The 20167-nt window shown below is 40.5% G+C and overlaps 3 protein-coding genes across 7 annotated transcripts; 2 read left to right on the forward strand and 1 right to left on the reverse strand.

Annotated features, from left to right (window-relative positions):
* The first annotated feature begins 1260 nt into the window (after window positions 1–1260).
* Window positions 1261–6875, forward strand: LOC125901371 (uncharacterized). Of its 5 annotated transcripts, none has more exons than XM_049597042.1 (6): window positions 1261–1546; window positions 2695–2811; window positions 2997–3043; window positions 4115–4339; window positions 4451–4699; window positions 4912–6875. In XM_049597042.1, the coding sequence occupies exons 4-6, from the start codon at window positions 4308–4310 to the stop codon at window positions 5807–5809; spliced, it is 1179 nt and encodes a 392-aa protein (XP_049452999.1). In that variant the 5' UTR covers window positions 1261–1546; window positions 2695–2811; window positions 2997–3043; window positions 4115–4307; the 3' UTR covers window positions 5810–6875. The 5 variants fall into 5 exon arrangements, with proteins under 5 accessions (XP_049452999.1, XP_049453000.1, XP_049452996.1 ...); XM_049597043.1 differs by having other exon boundaries at window positions 4115–4297; XM_049597039.1 differs by having other exon boundaries at window positions 4115–4699.
* Window positions 6876–7036: 161 nt separating this feature from the next.
* haus2 (HAUS augmin like complex subunit 2) lies at window positions 7037–10525 on the reverse strand. The gene is made up of 7 exons (XM_049597047.1): window positions 10237–10525; window positions 9048–9134; window positions 8560–8658; window positions 8257–8326; window positions 7778–7910; window positions 7423–7531; window positions 7037–7319 (listed from the first exon to the last, which is right to left on the reverse strand). The coding sequence occupies exons 2-7, from the start codon at window positions 9132–9134 to the stop codon at window positions 7206–7208; spliced, it is 612 nt and encodes a 203-aa protein (XP_049453004.1). The 5' UTR covers window positions 10237–10525; the 3' UTR covers window positions 7037–7205.
* A 79-nt stretch (window positions 10526–10604) lies between these two features.
* lrrc57 (leucine rich repeat containing 57) lies at window positions 10605–19007 on the forward strand. Its single transcript, XM_049597045.1, has 6 exons — window positions 10605–10754; window positions 11049–11349; window positions 12104–12239; window positions 13470–13738; window positions 13854–14039; window positions 16378–19007. Exons 2-6 carry the CDS (start codon window positions 11266–11268, stop codon window positions 16417–16419), a joined length of 717 nt encoding a protein of 238 aa, XP_049453002.1. The 5' UTR covers window positions 10605–10754; window positions 11049–11265; the 3' UTR covers window positions 16420–19007.
* The last annotated feature ends 1160 nt before the right edge of the window (window positions 19008–20167 follow it).

Genomic DNA, 20167 nt, shown 5'->3' on the forward strand with positions numbered 1-20167 from the left:
CGACTACCAGACACTCGCTGGCGAGCTCCCCCCTTCTTCTCAATCGGTGCCTTTTAAATCAGAAAAAGAATACAGAAAACTGAGTTCTTCTTCTGTGGTGTCTGTCAGCATCTGAGGGAACTGAAACACTTATTTATAGAATGTCTACACTTTGCTTTTAACAAAACTGGCTTTTTATCTTCTTACTTTGTTTGTGTTATGTACCAGAATACCAATGCACATTCCTTGTAGGGGAGAGCACAACCTGATGCGTGGTAAAGTGTAACACAGACTTTTTCAGTGGTTACACAGGGTCGATCCTTTCATGCTTTTGGCAAGTTGACCACAATACCACACTACTGTGACCCGCAAAATTCCAGAGATTGGACATGTTTTAGCAGAAGTTAGTGCCAAAGAATTTTCGTTTTTCTCGTCACTGAACTGTCTATTTAAGCCACCAAATCCAACCACAAATCATCTTAATATCTGTCTTCTCGCCTAAAACACAGCACTGTTTTGATTGATGTAATCAACTCCCAGCAAGTGATACAGCCAACCCTCTGCCTGTTACAATTAACCCCATAACCCTGTACATTGTGACATTTCATTTTTGCCACTTCTCTGTGCAATGATAGAAGAAAGGTAAGTTCTAAAAAAAATCTGTGGCAGAGATTTGCATGTTGTTAGAATAACACAAAACAAAAAAATAATGTCAAACAGTTTTAATAACATTTAGCCAAAACTGAAATGTGTTAGGTTGTGCCCTGCTCTCCCCTGTTTGAAAACCTACATGGCACTAAAACAGATTCTGATTGTTTTGTTGGCTTCAATACTAAACAGAAATACAGCAGATGACAAAAACAAAAAGCTTAACAAGGGTAAATATAAAAATGTAAATGTTTTGTACATAGAAGCAGCTGAAAAAGATAATAATAATAATAATAATAATACTAATAATAATAATAATAAAACATTGGACTTATGTGCCTCATCTCTGGATACTCAACGAGGCTTTACAGAGCACAAGAACAACAAAACAAAGCAAAAATGAAATAACCTAGAAGAAAAGGAAACAATGCAGTTTCTTAGAGGTTGTAGTTTATCTAAACACATAAATCCACTGCCTGCAACACGATTAGGTTAGAAAGACATAAGGCAGGATTTTAAACATAAAAAGAAGGAAACAGTCATTTATTAAAAGGCAGAGTGAAATTATTATTTAAGTATTGGTGTCAGTACAACAGGAAACGAGCAAGACTCCCACAATCTTACCTCTGCTATGTTTATTGACTGTAAAGCTAGCAATCTACAGCTAAGAAAAATATTATATAAACTTTTATTTATTTATTCATTCATTTTTTCTGTTTAAAAATGGTAAATGTATTTCTCACAGTGTAAATCTTCCACCAGTGTCACTGAACTGTGCTGTACTAACATTAGACTGACATTGACAGCCTTAGCAACGGTAACTAAGGGGCGGGGCTAAGAACAGCCCATTACCTCGCTCCTGTCTCTCTGATTGGCTCATTTCACCAATAGACGTTTGTCCAGCCGCAGAATTAAACAGGTAAGATCTGAACTAACTCAGTTAATTACCAGATTAATTTAATATTAAAGAAGAAGAAATCACACAGTGAAATTATTTCGCTAGCTTTAGCTTTTGTCTCAGTATTTCTTACTGTGCGATGGTCCGCTGTTGTAACTTCTGGCCGACATTTTGAGACTGCTCCGCTCCTCAGTGTTTTTAACTTTGACGGTCCGCGGCAGCGACCGACCACATTGTATGACTCCAGAAAGAAATTAAACTTCTTAAACATTATGAAAAACCTTCTGTAACAACCTTACCTGTTGGGGAACACGGAAAACGTATCGTTTCAAGTTTTTCCATGGGAGCTCATGGACGGAGCACTGAGGCCGAAGACGGCGCCAAGATGGCGACCTTCCGGTCACCGTAATTGAGACGCAGCTGTCATCAGAGTTTTCACAAAATGGCGATTTGATAGTTTTAGCGAGATATTTTAACTTGCAATTACTCCAGTGATATTTTAAAGACGTAGTTGGTAAAAACATATATATATTTTTTTGGAATAGCTGTTGTTGTACCTTACAGTTTCTTAGGATTTTATAACATTAGTTACTTTATTAGCCCTATTTGACTGAAGCACTACAAAATGTAATCTTATTAATAATCATCTATTAATAATTTTTACAAGAGACACAACACAGAATGACAGAAAATAAGAAAAAAGTCATGATATGAAGTGAAAATCTCTAAGTCAAATTTATTTATATAGCACATTTCATACCCTATGTGCTGTACAGATAAGTCAATTCAAAGTCCATTGTAGCCCAAACACAAAGCATGCCTCAAAGGTCTGTACAAATAGTAATTTCAATTCAATTTCAATATCAGTTTGATCTATAAAGTCCAATATTACAAATCACAATTAGCCTTAGAGGGCTTTACAGTATACATCATCCCTCACGGCAGATGAGGAAAAACTTTGGTCATAAAACCCCTTTAACAAGGGAAAAAAACAAAACAAAAACAGTTATAGTATTAAACACTGAGAGGAAGGTAAAGTATGAAAATACCCATAATAAACCACCCATGATAACACTTATCTTAACGCACAGGACAAAATAAAGTCAGGAGCAAGAAATAATAGTCGTTCTTTACTATCAGCTTCTGACATGCTCTCAGTTGTTTTCTAGAAATGGATCATACACCACAATCAAGTTTTCCACCTGAGTGGAGACTCCAGGCCACAGCAGGGCCTGGTCCTCCGTCATCATCATCATCATCATCATCGTCATCATCATGCTCTGAAGGTGTGAATCATCATCTCTTTCAGTCAGCCTGTTAAATGTTATCCACACTGAGTAACAGCTTAAGTGTTTTTAATTATCAGTACCAGTAGAGGCTGTGTAATGTGCAGCTTGTGACTAATTATGACAATAACTATGAATTTAAAATAAATTACTGATGTTTATTTTGTGTCTCTGTCTGTCAGCAGGATCTGCTCCTGCTCCTCCTCGTCCTCCTCAACCGCCTGCTGTCACAGTTTGTATTTGAGTTTTCTAACATCAGAAAATACTATGAATTTGACACTAGTCATAAATATTATATTTCATTAAGATATTCTGAATTAGGCCTTTTTCTGAATTTAGCATTTTGTGATTAAGACGTGGGATATGGCAGTATTATTCAGGTTTTAGGAGCATTATCAGGACATGTATACAGCGCATTCGGGGTATGGATCTCAGATGGTGGATGAAGGAATAAAAGAGGGAGGCTGTGTTCACGCGTTCCAACAAATCCACCACCTTTGTGAAACTTAAAAGAAATCCTATTATGATACTAAGAAGAAAAATGTTACAAGCAGCTTCAGTAGTTGCCATATTTTGACCAAGCGACATTCTCTGAGGCTGAAAAATGAAGCCAATGCAGAAGTGCCAAAAACTGCAGTTCCTCTGATGGCCACTTGAGGCTGGTTCCAAAACAGAGTAAACCCCTACAGACACCCACGTAGAAATGTCCAACTTTACAGCAGAAATAAACATGTTCACAGCCTGGTACGGAAAAGAGTTTTGGTCTCAATAGTTAATTTCAACATTTATTACAACTGCACGGGCGTGAAATTCTATATGACTAATCTGTTCACATTCTATTATGGCCCAAAGTTACACATATTTAAGGGCGGGGCTGCTTTGACTCACAGGCTGTCTGTGAGGCGTCACTACACCGTGTGAGTCAGATCCGCTCCTCCACAGCTCCAACCTCTCATCTACATGTGTTCCTTTCTGGCTTCAAAAAAACAAAATGGCGATAGCATTCCACGAACCAATGGGTGACATCACGGAAGCTGCGTCTAGTATTTATACAGTCTGTGATTTTGACACGATAAACGACATGATAGGCACTTTAATCAGTCGCAGGGCTGCATGTAAACAGGAACATTAGTAGAACATTCATTTTCATTATCCGTGTAAACAGCTAAGTAGATATATTGTCTTTTTCAGAAAGACATTTTATGCATGTAAGCGTCGTCATTGATCAGGTGTGTATCGCTTGATCATGAAGTTACAGCGGATGTGGGACGTGTTGGTTACATGTGAACATTGACTCTCACAGAGCTCCTGGCCACCAACAAGTGGTGCGACTTGCTGAGTGTCTAGTGGAGCGCTGCAAAAGAGGGTACATCTACAACAGCGGAGTGGAGGAAATCGTGAAGCTTTGGGAGAATCTCGACGAGGTCGATAAGGCCCGTGTGAAGTACCCTCCACGCTACAAAGTCGTGGAAGACTTTTACAAACGGTAGGTGTCAATGCATTCTGTTCTGATAGCTGGGTGCACTTCGTAAGTACCTGGATCCATCACACAGCCAACAGATCTATGACTGTCTCTGAAAATAAACCTGAACAGATTGTATTAAATGCTACTAAACCCTGTCACCACTTTTGGTTTCAGCCGCATCATAACACCCAGAGATCGAGGAACGTGGCTGGACGCCAGCAGACTTGTGGAGGCTATCTTTGTCCGGCTGTGTGTCCTCCACCAGAGCAGCAGCATCAGGGAGAGGGGTCGTTTAATCCCCCGCTTGACTCTAGTTCTGAGGGACTATAGAATGATCAGGGACGCTGTGTTGTCCCACCCGCGAGTCATGTCCAGAACAACTCTCCAGCTTTTTTCTGTGAGCAAGAAAACCGTGTCTGAGTGGTGAGAGCCTCGTCTTTATTCACAGTCTCATCTTTGTTATCTGGAGCTGCACATCCAGGCTCAGTGACAGAGTAGACGAGCAGTGTTCCTGTATGATATGATTGATATGTAAAATACTGCAGCACAGTAAACACCAGTAATGTTCACTTTAGCATAAAAACGTCAATTAAAATCATGTGTAGAAAACCGTCAGCTCTGTTTTTACTCTGCAGGCACCAACCATGGGTCAACAACCAGGAGAGGAACTTCCTGTCTCCATTTATCCACAACATAAAAGAAACTGGCACCGCAGCTTCCTCCACCCCTGCAGCCTCCTCCACCTCGGCTTCCTCCATCCCTGCAGCTTTCAGCAACTCTGCACCTTCTTTCACCCCTGCAGCTTCCTCCACCCACGTAGCTTCCCCTTCCCCAGCAGCTGCCTCCATTCCTGCACCTTCTTTCATCCTTGCAGCGTCCTCCACCTCTGCTTTATCCATTCCTGCAGCTTCCAACAACTCTGCAGCCTCCTCCACCCAAGCACCTTCCCCTGCCTCAGCAGCTCCATCCACTCCTACACCTTCTTTCACCCCTGCAGCTCCCTTCTATCCTGCAGCTTCCTCCACTCCTGCAGCTCCCTTCACCCCTGCAGCCTCCTTCACCCCTGCTCCTCCCTCCACCCCAGCAGCTTCCTCCAGCCCTGCAGCCTCCCCCACCACTGCTTCCTCCATCCCTGCAGCTTCCAGCAACTCCGCACCTTCTTTCACCCCTGCAGCCTCATCCACCCAAGCAGCTTCCTCTGCCCCAGCAGCTCCCTCCGCTTCTGCACCCTCCTCCACTCCTGCAGCCTCGTCTACCCCAGCAGCTTCCTCCATCCCTCCTCCACGGTCCCGCAGCACAGCCTATCGGAGGAGGCTGAGGGAGAAGGAGCAGCGTCTGGCCCAGGAGCAAGGTGTTACCCTCATACAGCAGAGGAGAATGATGGAGACTTACACGTGTAAGCAGTGTGGACAGCCAAAGACCAAAGAGTTCGGTCACAGCCAGTACGGAGGAGAACACTTCTGCTCCAAGGCCCAGGGTCGCTCTGCGGAGGAGTGGTTGGAGGAGAAGAGGAGGCAGCATCAGAACAGTTAGCTCCACACAACACTTTCTGACTCTTTATGTCCTGTTGCTGTGTGTCTGGGCCTGTTGTTTCGTTTGCATACACAGGTTGTGTTTTCTGCTGTGTTGATGTTCGGAGTGAAATATGTTTTAATTTAATTTACACTGAAAGTGTCTTGTAGAGGAAACAGCTGTGTCTCTTTAGTTCAACCTCTTGATCTGTGAATTCAAAGCTACTTTGTGTGTGCGAAAGTTTCAGGATTGTAAATACTTCAGGTGTCTTCAGACAGACAGTGAAGTGAGTGTCCAGCCTTCCAGTCTCTCGTCTTGAGCATATTTATGTGTGCACCAGTGTCCTGGTTGTGACAGACCTGCAGTACTCTGACAGGTGACTGTATTGCTGCTGTTGTTTTCCATCAGTGGTGATCAGAGAAGCTGAATCTAGTCAGAGAGCAGCTGAGGGGAGAGAGCTCTGTACAGAAACACGATCAGGAATCAAACCACACTTGCAGGCAGGAGATGATTCAGTGTATTAATGTAAAACAGCTGTTTTTATGTTTCACCTTGTTGACGGTTAATAATGTCTTTTTAATAACTCTTGAGTCGTTCAGTAAAAACAGGCCTCCTGTGCCGAGCCGTGGGTTGAGTCTCAGACTGTGTTCTTGTTTCAGAACGATTTGATGATCATTCCAGTGCAGGTCAGTAACAGCACTGTGCACTTTGATACTGAAATGGAGACGGAAGAATTTAAAGTTAGAAATTAACATTACAAACCAGTCTTTTGATGAAAAATTCTGCCAAAACAAAATCTTTAACAAGTGATGTGAAGCAGCCAGGTTTGGATTATCTTTGGACCTGATATTTGAGATGATGACACCATCAGTGTCCAAATCTGACGTCTGGAATAAGACTTTCAAAGATAGAAAATTTATTTTACACAGGTTTAACACAGAAGGCTTCACTTCGTTTTAAATTCACCACTTTATTTAAAATCTATAAAGAGAGAGAGAGAGATCCTCAGATAAATCCATCTCCCACTGGCAGCCTGTAATCTTTTCAGCGGCTCGTCACGTGAAGAGATTTAAATCAAAGAAGGTGAGAAATCAGTCGCCTAAAAAAGAAAAAAAGTGTTTTAAAGAGACATCTAGAAATATGTTGTTATTAACTAACTTGGTGTTTTATAACACGGCTGAAGACACAGCAGGAACAGGAAGTCACGGCGGCAAAGTTTCTACCAAAATCAGATTTTATTACAAAAACAATAATCAAGTCTGTCACGTCTGTAATAAATGACACACTATAATAATAATAATAATGTGATAATAACTAATATACAGTGTCCATGTAGAGATTCTGTGTTTGTCCAAAGAGACCAATTCCTGTCCGTCCAGCAGGAGCAGGAGGAGCAGGAGGAGGTGTGGTGGGGTCATTATGCAGAGGTGTCACTCTGCTTGCTGCTGTGGACTTCCTTCCTCTGGAGGACCTGATTGGACAAACTCTCCACATCTGCCACGTGAGCCAGTAACTGTGTGAGAGAGGTGTTCTGATATACAGAAAGAGAAGAAGAAGGGGTTAAATATGTGTAGTTACTGTATACAATCATGATCATGTGTTGTGAGTGGACACAGTGAGGTCATGTGACTGACCAGCTGAGTCAGGTGGTCTCTGGTGGCGGGACTGCAGCGGACTGAGTTCAGGTTCTCCTCCAGAGTCTCGATGAAGTCCAGCAGCATCTTCACCACGTCCACCACGAACCTGAAACACAGCACGCCGTCACAGCTCCAACTGGGGACATACTGGGGACAAATGGGACACACTGGTCTCTGTCTGTATTGTTCCAGTTTCATAATATGAGCTGGAGGTGGTGATTTCAGGTCTCAGGATATCAACGTCTCGGTTTTCCTGCTTGTACTGGAACGCGATTAACTTGGGTGTGGCGTCATTTCCAGCTCCAGCTACCGAGTTAAATGCAACGCAGCTTATGTGTCAGACAGACGTTACCTGTGCAGGTGAGCCTGAACAGGCAGGTTGGTGCGACCCAGTGGTTTCATCAATCTCTGCCTCAGACTGTTCTGATCCTTCAGGAGCTCCTGTAGGTGACTGCAGAACATCTGTAACATCTGGAACCTCTGAGCTGCAGGAGACACCAAACTGTGTGAGGTCAATCAGATTTTTAGACACAGCTTTTGTATGACTGTTTGTTGGGTTTGTTATTGTTCCGACAAGTCTCCACATTTCCTCCTGTTTCACTGTTAAATCTTAAAAGTTCATCTGGAGATGAGTTTTATAACTTCAGCAGTGGGTGAGGAGGAAACACACAAATCAGTGTATGTTTAAAATACTGATGAAACGTTAAGAAGTTTGTTTTAAGTCCAGGTAAGTTTGTGGATTCTTCTGATTCGCAACAAATCTCATGCATGTAAAAAAGAAAAATCAGCAGATGTTTGTTTAGTTCTCATGTGTGAAACAAAAACACTTACTGAGGTAGAAACTGTGTGTGACGTCAGCGCTCTGCTTCTCCATCTGCAGCAGCTCCACGTCCAGCTGCAGCTGCACCAACAAACAGTAACTCAACACGTTAACAATGTTTATCTTTGATTAGAAAACACAGATCTGACTGCACACACGGAAAGGATTAAGACGAACAGGACACTCAAAATAAAATAAACATTAAAATAATCTGCAGGTTTTTGAACTCTTTTAACTTAGGTCCAGTTCATTGATGATGTTAAATATTTCCAGGCGCTCGGACACAAAGGAAGTGACATCAGACTGAAGTGTACCTGATCCAGCTCTCTCTGCATTTTGATTCGTTGCTCAGCCTCGTGCAGGTGAGAGGAGAAGGCGGGGCTCAGCCTGGAGGAAGCGGAGTCTATTTCCTCCTGGGGACAGGTAGAGACACAAGAACATGAGGATCTTCATTATTTACAGACTTAATCAGGAAAGAGTTGGTTCTGCTGGAACACGACTGTGACGTTTATTCATTTATTGTTATATCCACTTTTTTCTCCACCTAATTTTAGTGATCAGTCTCTTCTGTAGTGGAATTAACATATTATACACATATACTCTTACAGTGATGGTCCACCAGCAGATAGAGACATGAAATACAATATGTCTCAATGTATGTAATATTCATTCATTGTGATAAATAAGAAAAAGCACTTTGGACAATTCTTTATTTATTTTAAAGCTGATATCAGCCGATACCAATGACGTGCTGATATTATGTGCATCCCTAACTACATGAAAGAATATAACCTGCTCTGACCTGAGACAAAATTCCTCTAGAGACACATCTGGACAGCAGGCTGGCAGCTGGAGTCACTGAGAACGGACACAAGTCCCACTGATCCATCTGAAACACACAGAGACAGAAATAAAGTAAAGAAGAACATATCTATTACCATCAAAACCACACAAATTGAATTCCAATATGCCAGACACGTGCTTTAATGCTACAGGAACACTCTTTCACTGCTTGTGGGAATGTAATGTGATCAAGTTTTTGAAAGGAGGTTCTTGACATGATTCACCAGATAACAAAATGAAATCCCTTGTCAGCCAACGCTGTGCATCGCAAGTGTTTGTCCAAAAGATTTACAAGAAGAGTGACCATGCACTAATAGACTTGTGTTTCTCACAAGCTAAAAGAGTAATAGCTCTAAGATGGAAAGATGTGAACATACCAAGTATGAATCAGTGTAGAAAGGATTTATCAACGTGTTGCTGTGGAAAAACTGACATAATACTGAAGGAAAGCTGGCAGTGTTTGAAAAATATTTGGAGCTTCATGGAGTTTTTTTAAACATAGTGTTTAGAATGTTTAATAAAACCAAAGACTGGAGTGGGGGCAGGGCAAGTGCAGTAGCCCATGTGTACTTCATGATTACTGTTCACCGCTTTAACATCTGTTTACTCACCTGTTTTCATGCTTTTTTTTTGCCCTTTCATTTGGTGGTTTACCAAATTTGCTGCCAAGACTGACTATTCTGCTTTATGTAATATCTTTTAGAATTGATAACCCCAACAAAAACATAGTTTTAAAAAAGAAATACAGTAAAGAAGCTGAAGCAAATAAGCTCCACACGTAGCTTCTGTTATGGAGGAAGACGACTCCAACAACAGGAAACGTGTATATATATATATATAACCCAGAGTTTTCTCTACTCAGATGTTCTGTGTTGTACAGTACATATGCCGAACTGATGTCTGGTTCTTAAAGACTCAAAATCTCACTGAATTTTCTTCTAAAAGTTCTGTATGTTAAAACAAAATACAAGACAACTTTAAAGTGAGCGATTTTTAAACGCGACTTGGCGAGGATACAGCGCGGGTAAAGTTTGTCCCTGAAGACAGCCACAGAGTGTAATTTGACGGTAACACTGAGTCCGTTAGATGATATGAAGCTGTACACGACACCACAAACAGTTTAGTAAGAGTTTAATGTTTGTTCTTACCGTTTATACAGCAGGATGTTCCTCTGTGAAACATCAACAACGGTTCCAACTGAACCCGCCCTGCGATTTGTCTTCTTCTTCTTTGAGGTTTAATGGCAGCTTGTGCCCGTTACTGCCACCGTCTGGACTTTTCAGAGAGTTTCCGGTACTTTTCACTTCACTTCGACTCTGAAATACTTTTACTTTACTTAAATATTTCCATTTTCTGCCTCTTTATACTTCTACTACATCTCAGAGGGAAATATTGTACGTTTTACTGCCCTATCTTATAACTTCAGTGAGGCCTGCTGTGGAGGCGGTGTTGCACCGGAAGCTGTTTGCCAACTGCTAATAAAATCAAAAGAAGAAGAAGAAGTGACGTAACGCTTTCCGCTGTTCCCATTGGCTCACGCAGCCGTTCAGTCCCCAGTGTAGCAGGGCGTCTTCTCTCTGCTCACTTTTAGTTTTATACTAATATTTTATGAAACAGTGTTGGAAACATTTGGACTAAAGGCGCCATTTTAAGTGTTCGCTTTCATGTAAGTAAAACGGCCTCGTTTTCTGTTTGTTTAGTTGTGTTAATGGCGGCTAGCAGGCTAACGTTAGCATGCTAGCACGACGTTAGCTCCTGATTCACACCCACAAACATAAATGTGTGTTTTTACTGTGTGTTTACTGAGAGCTGTCGGGTTGTTTGTTAGCTGTTTAAACATCACACCAGTGTTCCATATGTTTTATTATTATTAAGATATTATTACATTATTGTCAAGCTAATGCAGCTAGCTCCTCCAGCCTGTTGCTTGTTGTTGTTGTTGATTACTCTCCTTCTGCAGGGATTTCACCGCCTGATCTCATTAACACCGACCGAAGAAGAAGGAGAGGGGCGCCGGTAAAGCTGTCAGCTGATCCCGGGACTCACATTCATCCTGTCTGGATATGAACGCAGAGATTAGCTTCACTTTAGCTCCAGTTTTACTGCAGTAGATCGAGAGTGGAGCTGCATCACCACTGTGTTAGACAGACAGACAGACACCTGGCTGCAGGGTCCAGATGGGGAACAGTGCACTGAAGTCTCACCTGGAAACCTCCCAGAAGACTGGGGTGTTCCAGCTGACAGCGAAGGGACTGCAGGAGGTGAGACACACACACACACACCTGTTCATGACGTCACTGTGTTTATGGTTCAGTATTAAACAGATTTGCAGTGATGACGCTGCTCCAGGCTCAGAAATAATCTGCTATTTAAACCAAAAACAGTCAGAAACTAAAGTCACGACACGTCATGTGACTATGTTTGTTCTGATTTTAATTCTGTTTGTCACCAAAAACCCAACAAAACACACAGTCTGACATGTGACAAAAGACAGAAAAGATCAAATTAACAATACATAGCATTTGTTAAAGCCTGATCACTTCTAAGTAAATATATCTCCAAACAAAATCATGTCAGCTGTCACGTTACAGACTCAGTGCCATATAGATGTGATTGTTGAAGCTATTGCACATCATATATTGATTAGTCATGTGCATTAAGAGATTGTTCTGTCTTTTCTCGATATCAAACTTCAATCGATCAAACTTTACTTGTACAGCACCTTTAATACACATTAGTGCAGTTCAAAGTGCTTCACAGATGACTGATATGCTGATAAACAGAACAATTGTATACCATAAAAACATTTAAAAAAAAAAAGACAAAAATGAATTCACAATTTGTGACCAATGCACATGAAACAATAAAAATAAATTGAAAATATAATAAAGTAGATTTGAAGCTACAGAACTGCACTTTCTCCTCATTGTTTTTGAGCTCTTTGTCTGTCAGTATTTGTGTGGTGTTTATCTTCAGGTCAGTCTGAAGTGTTTCCTGCTGCTTGTGTTGTTTCAGTTTCCTGAGGAGCTGCAGAGACTCACCGCTAACCTGCGGACAGTTGACCTGTCAGGGAACAAGATCGAGGTTCTTCCTGCCAGCATTGGAAACTTCCTGCAGCTCAAGAGTCTGACACTGAACTCCAACAGACTCAGTAAGTGTTTGATGTGGGAAGCAGCAGAAAAAGACACAATACAAAAGTTAGATGTATCTACTTATGACCTTCAGTTCAGTTTCAGTTTTACTTTAATAGTCATATGTAGGTTAACACAGGGTCAGAGGTACAGCGACATGTATTAGACACCGTCAGATCAGCAATAACAGAAAGTCACAGTGAGCATAAACAATATAGGTTAAGATACAATTAAATAAAAATAAAGATGAAATAGATAAAATAAGATAAAAATGAAATAATATAGAGGTAAAATAATATGAAAAAATAATGAAGATACAGTTACATAAAGAAATAGACACAAAAATAAGAAAGATAAAATTAGATAAAATAAGAAAAGTAAAGATATAGTTATATAAAATAAAGATGAAATTGTTAAAAAATAAGGATTTAAAAAAGACTTAAGGTAAGATAAAGATAAAATAATGTATGTAGAGACAAATTAAGATAACTAAAGATAAATTAGATTAAGATAACATAAGGTAATCAAACATAAAATAGATAAAAAAAATATAATAATTAAAGATAAAATAAGATAAATGAATACAAAATTAAATAAAGATAAAATAAATATCAAACAGTATAAATAAAATAAGACAAAAGATTAAGTAGATAAAAAATAAAGAGACTACATAAAAAATAAAACAAGGTTAAAATAAAGATAAAATTCATCTAAATAAAGATGTGTTTGTTTTTGCCACTGACAGGCTCCAATTGTTATTCTAAGTGTCTGACAGCATTATGAAAGGATCCCTACAGAGATAGAGCTTTGTGTTAAAGAGTAAGATCCTTTTTGTTTCACCAGAAACCGCCCTGAAATCGCCATCACCAAACCCACCAGACTCCATTCAAATAAACAGTGATTTTAGCCTGTACAGAGGCAGCATGTTGTCACATCTGACTGGGTGAATTAAGGGTTTAATTCAACCAAACCAGAGCTGGTGACTGTTGGAACAGCAGAAAGACGAACCAAGAAGTCTTTGTTGAGTTTTATTTAGTTTCAGTCGACTTTAAACAAAGTGTGTTTTATGATGACAAAATTGCTGTTTATTTTAATGGAGTCTGGTGTGATGCTGATTTCTGGTTAAACAAAAAGATCTAACACTTTTCAGAGAGTGAGATCTAAACACACTGAGGTCATCATCAGACCTGGTTCTGGTGTGATCCGGATCGTCATGTGACCCGTTAACATCCCTACGTGTTGTATTTCAGCCAGTGTTCCCAGTGAAATCGGAAAGCTGAAGAAGCTGGAGACTCTGAGTCTGAATGGGAACCGGATCCAGCAGCTGCCCCCGACTCTGAACCAGCTCAAAGCCCTGCGGACCCTCAGCCTGTCTGGGAACCAGATCTCTGAGTTCCCCGCAGGACTTGGAGCCCTGAGGCACCTGGACCTGCTGGACCTGTCCCGCAACCAGATCCAGAACGTCCCCGCAGCCGTGTCAGAGCTGCAGGCCATCGAGATCAACCTCAACCAGAACCAGGTACCATGAGTACAGAAGTGCCACGCCACGGAATGATAAACAGATCAGACACGCCTCGTACTGTCAAACATATTGATTAATTATCGGCTCTCTCTGCTTCCTCCTCCTCCTCCAGATCTCGATGCTGTCAGAGGAGGTGTCCAAGTGTCCCCGTCTGAAGGTCCTCCGTCTGGAGGAGAACTGTCTGGAGCTGTCGTCCATCCCCCAGTCCATCCTGAGGGACTCGCAGGTGTCTCTGTTCTCTGTGGAGGGAAACCTGTTTGAGGTGAAGACCCTCAGAGACCTGGAGGGCTACGACAAGGTGAGGACCACTTCCTGTCACGCTGCATTCAGGGCCCGTGGGAGAGAACAGGCTGCACTGTCACTGCTGTCATCAAATACTACATTAACTACAGTCTCACTATCATCTTTATACTGGTTTATATTGGTCTGTACCTGTTTATAATGGTTTCTGGTGGTCTTTAATGGTTCATAATGATCAGTACTGGTCTATAATGGTTTATATTGTTTTTTTAATAGCTTATAGTGGATTGTACTGGTTTAGAATGGTCTGTACTGGTTTGTAATGGTGCCTGTTGGTCTCTGATGTCCTTACTGGTTTATAATGCTCTGCAATGGTTAGTAATGGTCCACACTGGTGTTATAATGGTCTGTACTAGTTTATAATGGTTTTTTATAGTCTGTACTGGGTTATAATGGGTTATAATGGTTTATAATGGTCTGTACTGGTTTAGAATGCTCCCTGCTGGTCTCTGTTGGCTTTACTGGTTTAGAATTGTCTGTACTGGTTTGTAATGCTTTTATAATGATCTGTACTGGTTAATAGTGTCTTTAATAATAAAATAGTGGGTCATACTTGTGTTTTAATAATGTTCATGATTGTCTGTACTGGTTTATTATGGTCTGTCATGGTTTTATAATGATATCAATCAATCAATCAATCAATTTTATTTATAAAGCCCAATATCACAAATCACAATTTGCCTCACAGGGCTTTACAGCATACGACATCCCTCTGTCCTTAGGACCCTCACAGCGGATAAGGAAAAACTCCCCAAAAAACCCTTTAACGGGGAAAAAAAACGGTAGAAACCTCAGGAAGAGCAACTGAGGAGGGATCCCTCTTCCAGGACGGACAGACGTGCAATAGATGTCGTACAGAACAGATCAGCATAATAAATTAACAGTAATCCACATGACACAATGATACAGAGAGAGAGAGAGAAGGAGAGAAGGTGCCCGGTGTATTATAGGGGGTCCTCCGGCAGACTAGGCCTAAGTCAGCCTAACTAGGGGCTGGTACAGGACAAGCCTGAGCCAGCCCTAACTATAAGCTTTATCAAAGAGGAAAGTCTTAAGTCTAGTCTTAAATGTGGAACGAAGCAATGGTCCCTGTTGGTCTTTGTTGGTATCTAATGGTTTGTACTGGTTTCTAATGGCCTGTACTGGTCTATAATGGTCTGTCCTGGCTTATAATGGTCTGTACTGGTTTCTAATGGTCTGTACTGGTTTCTAATGGCCTGTACTCGTTTCTAATGGTCTGTACTGGTTTCTAATGGTCTGTACTGGTTTGTAATGGTTTGTAATGGTCTGTACTGGTCTATAATGGCCTGTACTGGTTTCTAATGGCCTGTACTGGTTTCTAATGGTCTGTACTGGTTTATAATGGCCTGTACTGGTCTGTAATGGTTTGTAATGGCCTGTACTGGTCTATAATCGTCTGTACTGGTTTGTAATGCTCTGTACTGGTTTCTAATTGCCTGTACTGGTTTCTAATAGTCTCTACTGGTTTGTAATGGTCTGTACTGGTTTATTATGGTCTATAATGGTTTTATAATGATATGGAACGAAGCAATGGTCCCTGTTGGTCTTTGTTGGTATCTAATGGGCTGTACTGGTTTCTAATGGCCTGTACTGGTTTATACTGGTCTGTACTGGTTTCTAATGGCCTGTACTGGTTTCTAATGGTCTGTACTGGTTTGTAATGGCCTGTACTGGTTGATACTGGTCTGTACTGGTTTCTAATGGCCTGTACTGGTTTCTAATGGCCTGTACTGGTTGATACTGGTCTGTACTGGTTTCTAATGGTCTGTACTGGTTTATACTGGTCTGTACTGGTTTCTAATGGCCTGTACTGGTTGATACTGGTCTGTACTGGTTTCTAATGGCCTGTACTGGTTTCTAATGGTCTGTACTGGTTTGTAATGGTCTGTACTGGTTTGTAATGGCCTGTACTGGTCTATAATGGTCTGTACTGGTTTGTAATGGCCTGTACTGGTTTCTAATGGTCTCTACTGGTATCTAATGGTCTCTACTGGTATCTAATGGTCTGTACTGGTTGATACTGGTCTCTACTGGTATCTAATGGTCTGTACTGGTTTATAATGGTCTGTACTGGTTTCTAATGGTCTCTACTGGTATCTAATGGTCTCTACTGGTATCTAATGGTCTGTACTGGTTGATACTGGTCTCTACTGGTATCTAATGGTCTGTACTGGTTTATAATGGCCTGTACTGGTTTGTAATGGCCTGTACTGGTTTCTAATGATCTCTACTGGTATCTAATGGTCTGTACTGGTTTATAATGGTCTGTACTGGTTTCTGATGATCTGTACTGGCCTCTGCTGGTCTCTCCTCAGTACATGGAGCGTTTCACAGCCACCAAGAAGAAGTTCGCCTGAAGACATTCGATGACGAGTCTTAACGTCAGAGCCCAACCTGGAGGCGGGGTCAGCTGAGACTCCGCCCACCACCACCCCTGCTGCTGCTTCTTCTGCTGCAACAAACAAACAGTAATAATGGACCTCATACAGCCGGGACTGTCCTCCTTACAACACCACCCCTCTACCCCCACCCTCGCCTTCTGCTGCTGCTGCTGGATGAAGAACGGACCTGCTGCTTCCTGTCTGACTCATTTAACCTGCAGACAGACAGACAGGTGGACAGACATGGCGGTCTCTGGGAGTTTCACACGGAAACAGACGACATGAAGAAACAGATTTAACACGGGAGGAGGAGGAGGAGGAGGAGGAGGAGATGAAGGTGGTGAACCTTCACTGTGTTTCCAGTTGACAGCAGAGACTCAGGGACGCGTTCACGTTAACACAACGTTCACTAACGTTCACTCTGATGTTTGTCTCTTTAATTTATTGTCTCCTTTAACCGTTAACTTCCTCTGAATATAAACACAAACATTTAGGCACAAACATTTCATCAGTTGGGAATAAAAACACAAACTCTGATGTTTAGAGACTGAACAGAGTTTCTTAAAGTCGAGGACACAGAGGAGTTTAATGATGATGATGATGATGATGAATGTAAGCTAATTCCCAACATGCTGTTTGCCTTATTTAAGTTGGAAACATCTTCATCATTACATCTCTGTGAAACATGTGGAGCCCGTTTCCACCAGGAAAACAGATGATTTAGAGCTGAAAGGATGAATTAAAGTCAATATTTAAGCAACAACGCAACAAAAAACAAACTGTTTTCTGATATGACTCTCTGCTGGTTTCACAGTCGGGTTTTTGACTGTTGGTCGGACGTGAAGACGTCACTTTGGACTTTTTTTCCAGCTTTTACACCATTAATCAATAATTAGCAGATGAATTTGAAAATAATCAGTACTTAGGAAAACTACTTGATAATTCAGAGTAAAAATAAAGAGAGAATTTAACTTTGTGAATAGAAGCAGATAAAATCATCTTTTAGTGTATTTAATTGTAGTTTGCAGCATCTATAAATAGTGCCATATAGCATGTTTTCTGGAAAATCAAGTCTGACAAAGTAGTTAAACAAACTCTGATTATTGATCCACTTATTTAACATCATGGAAAAAACACGCTAATGTTATCGTCTTCCTTCATGTTGCTTTTATTAATAATTGAACATTTTTCATGTGAAACAAAAACACATGAAGAAGAAGCAGCTCTGAATGTGACTCACACAGTCGATGTGTTTGAGAGGAGTTAGGGATGCACGATAACATCGGCACGTCATCTTTAGCGGCTTTAAAATGAACAATCAGAATCGGCCAACATGGTTTTTCTTGTTTTGCACAATGACTGAATATTACAGACACTAAAAAGTATTTCACGTCTCCATCTGCTGGTGGGCCGTCACGATAAGAGCATGTATGTATGATATGATGTTAATTCCACTACAGAGGAGACTTGATGATCACTAAATTAGGTGTGGAAAAATAGTGGATATATTGATATTGGTTATCAGCCAAATGAGTTGTTATATATTGGCAAAAAATCCAATATTGTGGCCCGAGAGGAATTGATTGTATATAATCTATAAGAGGTTTTATTCTTGTTTCTCAAACAACAGGTTTATTTCTTTAGCTGTGAAGAATATCTATAATTCAAAATTTAGTGTTTTTGTTGCATGTTTTTGCAAAAACCAGAAAAGATTTCCATACGATGAACGTCGTTCACGTGACTCATGTTTGAGTTAAAGTAAAAAAATATATATATTGTGAAGACAGAGCAGGAGGACTGTTGGAATATATTAGATTTTTCCTCCAGTTTGTTCTCCTCCTGGTGGAAACGAGCTCCTGCAGAGACGTTTGAGCGTCTGAATCCTGAATTTAAACTGAAACAGCATTAATATTTAATTTATTAAAATCCTTCTGAGAGCAGACGCACAAACACAACATCACTTTCTCTGCTGGTGTTTAATATAATTTCTTTCTGTGTTTTATTCTTTCATGTTTCTGGATTTGAGACGAAGGTTTGTAAAGTTTCTGCTTCAGTGTGAAACCGCTGATGAGTTTGTTTCATCTGATCTCAGCTCAGTTTGACACTTATAATGTGAATAATGAGCAGAGTTGAGTGAAGAGGAAGAAGAGGACGTTAGTGTCAGAGAATTGAAGGAATTTATAGTTTTTATGGAGGATTACAAATTACTTAAGTATCAATAAATAATTAAATATAAGTTACAGGAATAAATCCATGAGTATAGAAATAATACATTTAATTCAGAAATAAATGTTGAATTTAACAGCATGCAAAAAATAAATGTCTTAAATTAATTTCTGTTTTTTAAAAGATATATCTGTGTGTCTGTGTCTGAGAGGACGGAGATCATAATGTCTGTGTTTATTGAATTATTTATGCATTTATTTTTTCTGTATTAATGGATTTGTTCCTGTAATTATTTATTGATACTTGTGTCATTTTTAAGACTTTTAATCGTGTATCAACATTCTGGGATCATTTCACATTAACACACACACGTTAAAGTTTTATTGACCATGTTGGGACTTCCTGTTTCCTGTCTTTAATCTTAAACTCTAACTCACAGACTTCCTGTCAGCTGCATGTTTAAAGGACAGATTGTCTTTATTCTTTTATTAAAGCACGTACTAAAGCATGTTCCACACTTACAGATATTTTATCATCGAGTTGATATCTCGAAGGATTTTTGTTGATTTGAACAGATTTTACTGTAAAAAACTTTTTGAAGTTGTTTCAGTCCTGACGAGAACGTCCTCTGAGTGTCCAGCTGATCAGAGGAGGAACAAGTACTCAGATCTTTTACTAAAATAAAAGTATTAATATCACAATGAAAACTGTTTTTAATCATCAGAATGTTGAGTTCATTTTACCTTCTGTAGACACAGCTGGATGGTTCCATCTACAGCTTAATGTTTTATAAACAGTCATGAGTTTGATGTGTAAAATTTTAATGAGAAAAGTAACTGAAGCTGTCAGATACATGTGTATAAGTGAGTACATTTCCCTCTGAGATGTTGTGGAGTAGAAGAATAAAGCAGCAGAAATAGAAATTCTGAAGTAAATAGGACCCTCAGATCTGTACTGAGTCACAGAACATGAGGAAAATTACTTTTGTTTCCCATCACTGGTTTCTGTGCCTGAGCTCTGATCACCTGGATGACATCACATCACTTTTTGTGAGCATGGGTGTGTGTGTGTGTGGACTAAACCTCCCTGCACATACAACAGCTTCATTAGGAGGAAGAGGCGGCTTACAGAACCAGGACAGAAACACTCAGATGAAGGAGATCAGAGGAGCTCCTTTTGTAATCTTAAAAACAGGTTTTCAGCCAACGACCTCTCTGTAGAGAGGCCGACAACTTGAATGTGTTTTACTGCAGGTTTGATGAGACCACGTTCACACCTCTCACCTGACATCAAACAACCAACCTGCAGCAGGAGCTCACCGGAGGCCTGACCTGAACTAATACACCTCCATCATAGATAGATTTTTAGATTAGAAAGCATAGATTTTTTTTGTATTTCGTATTTTAAACATAGATATGGTGCCAGAGTGCATTAAAAAGCATCAAAGTAGGACTTCTTGTTCAACAAAGTTCCGGAGGAGGACCCTCGACACACTGAAAATGGGTCTGGACTGAACTCCCAATGCCCTCAGCTCCTAGAAACGTAGTGGCCCCTGTGC

The sequence above is a fragment of the Epinephelus fuscoguttatus genome, linkage group LG14, assembly GCF_011397635.1.
Source record: "Epinephelus fuscoguttatus linkage group LG14, E.fuscoguttatus.final_Chr_v1".
Lineage (NCBI taxonomy): Eukaryota > Metazoa > Chordata > Actinopteri > Perciformes > Serranidae > Epinephelus > Epinephelus fuscoguttatus.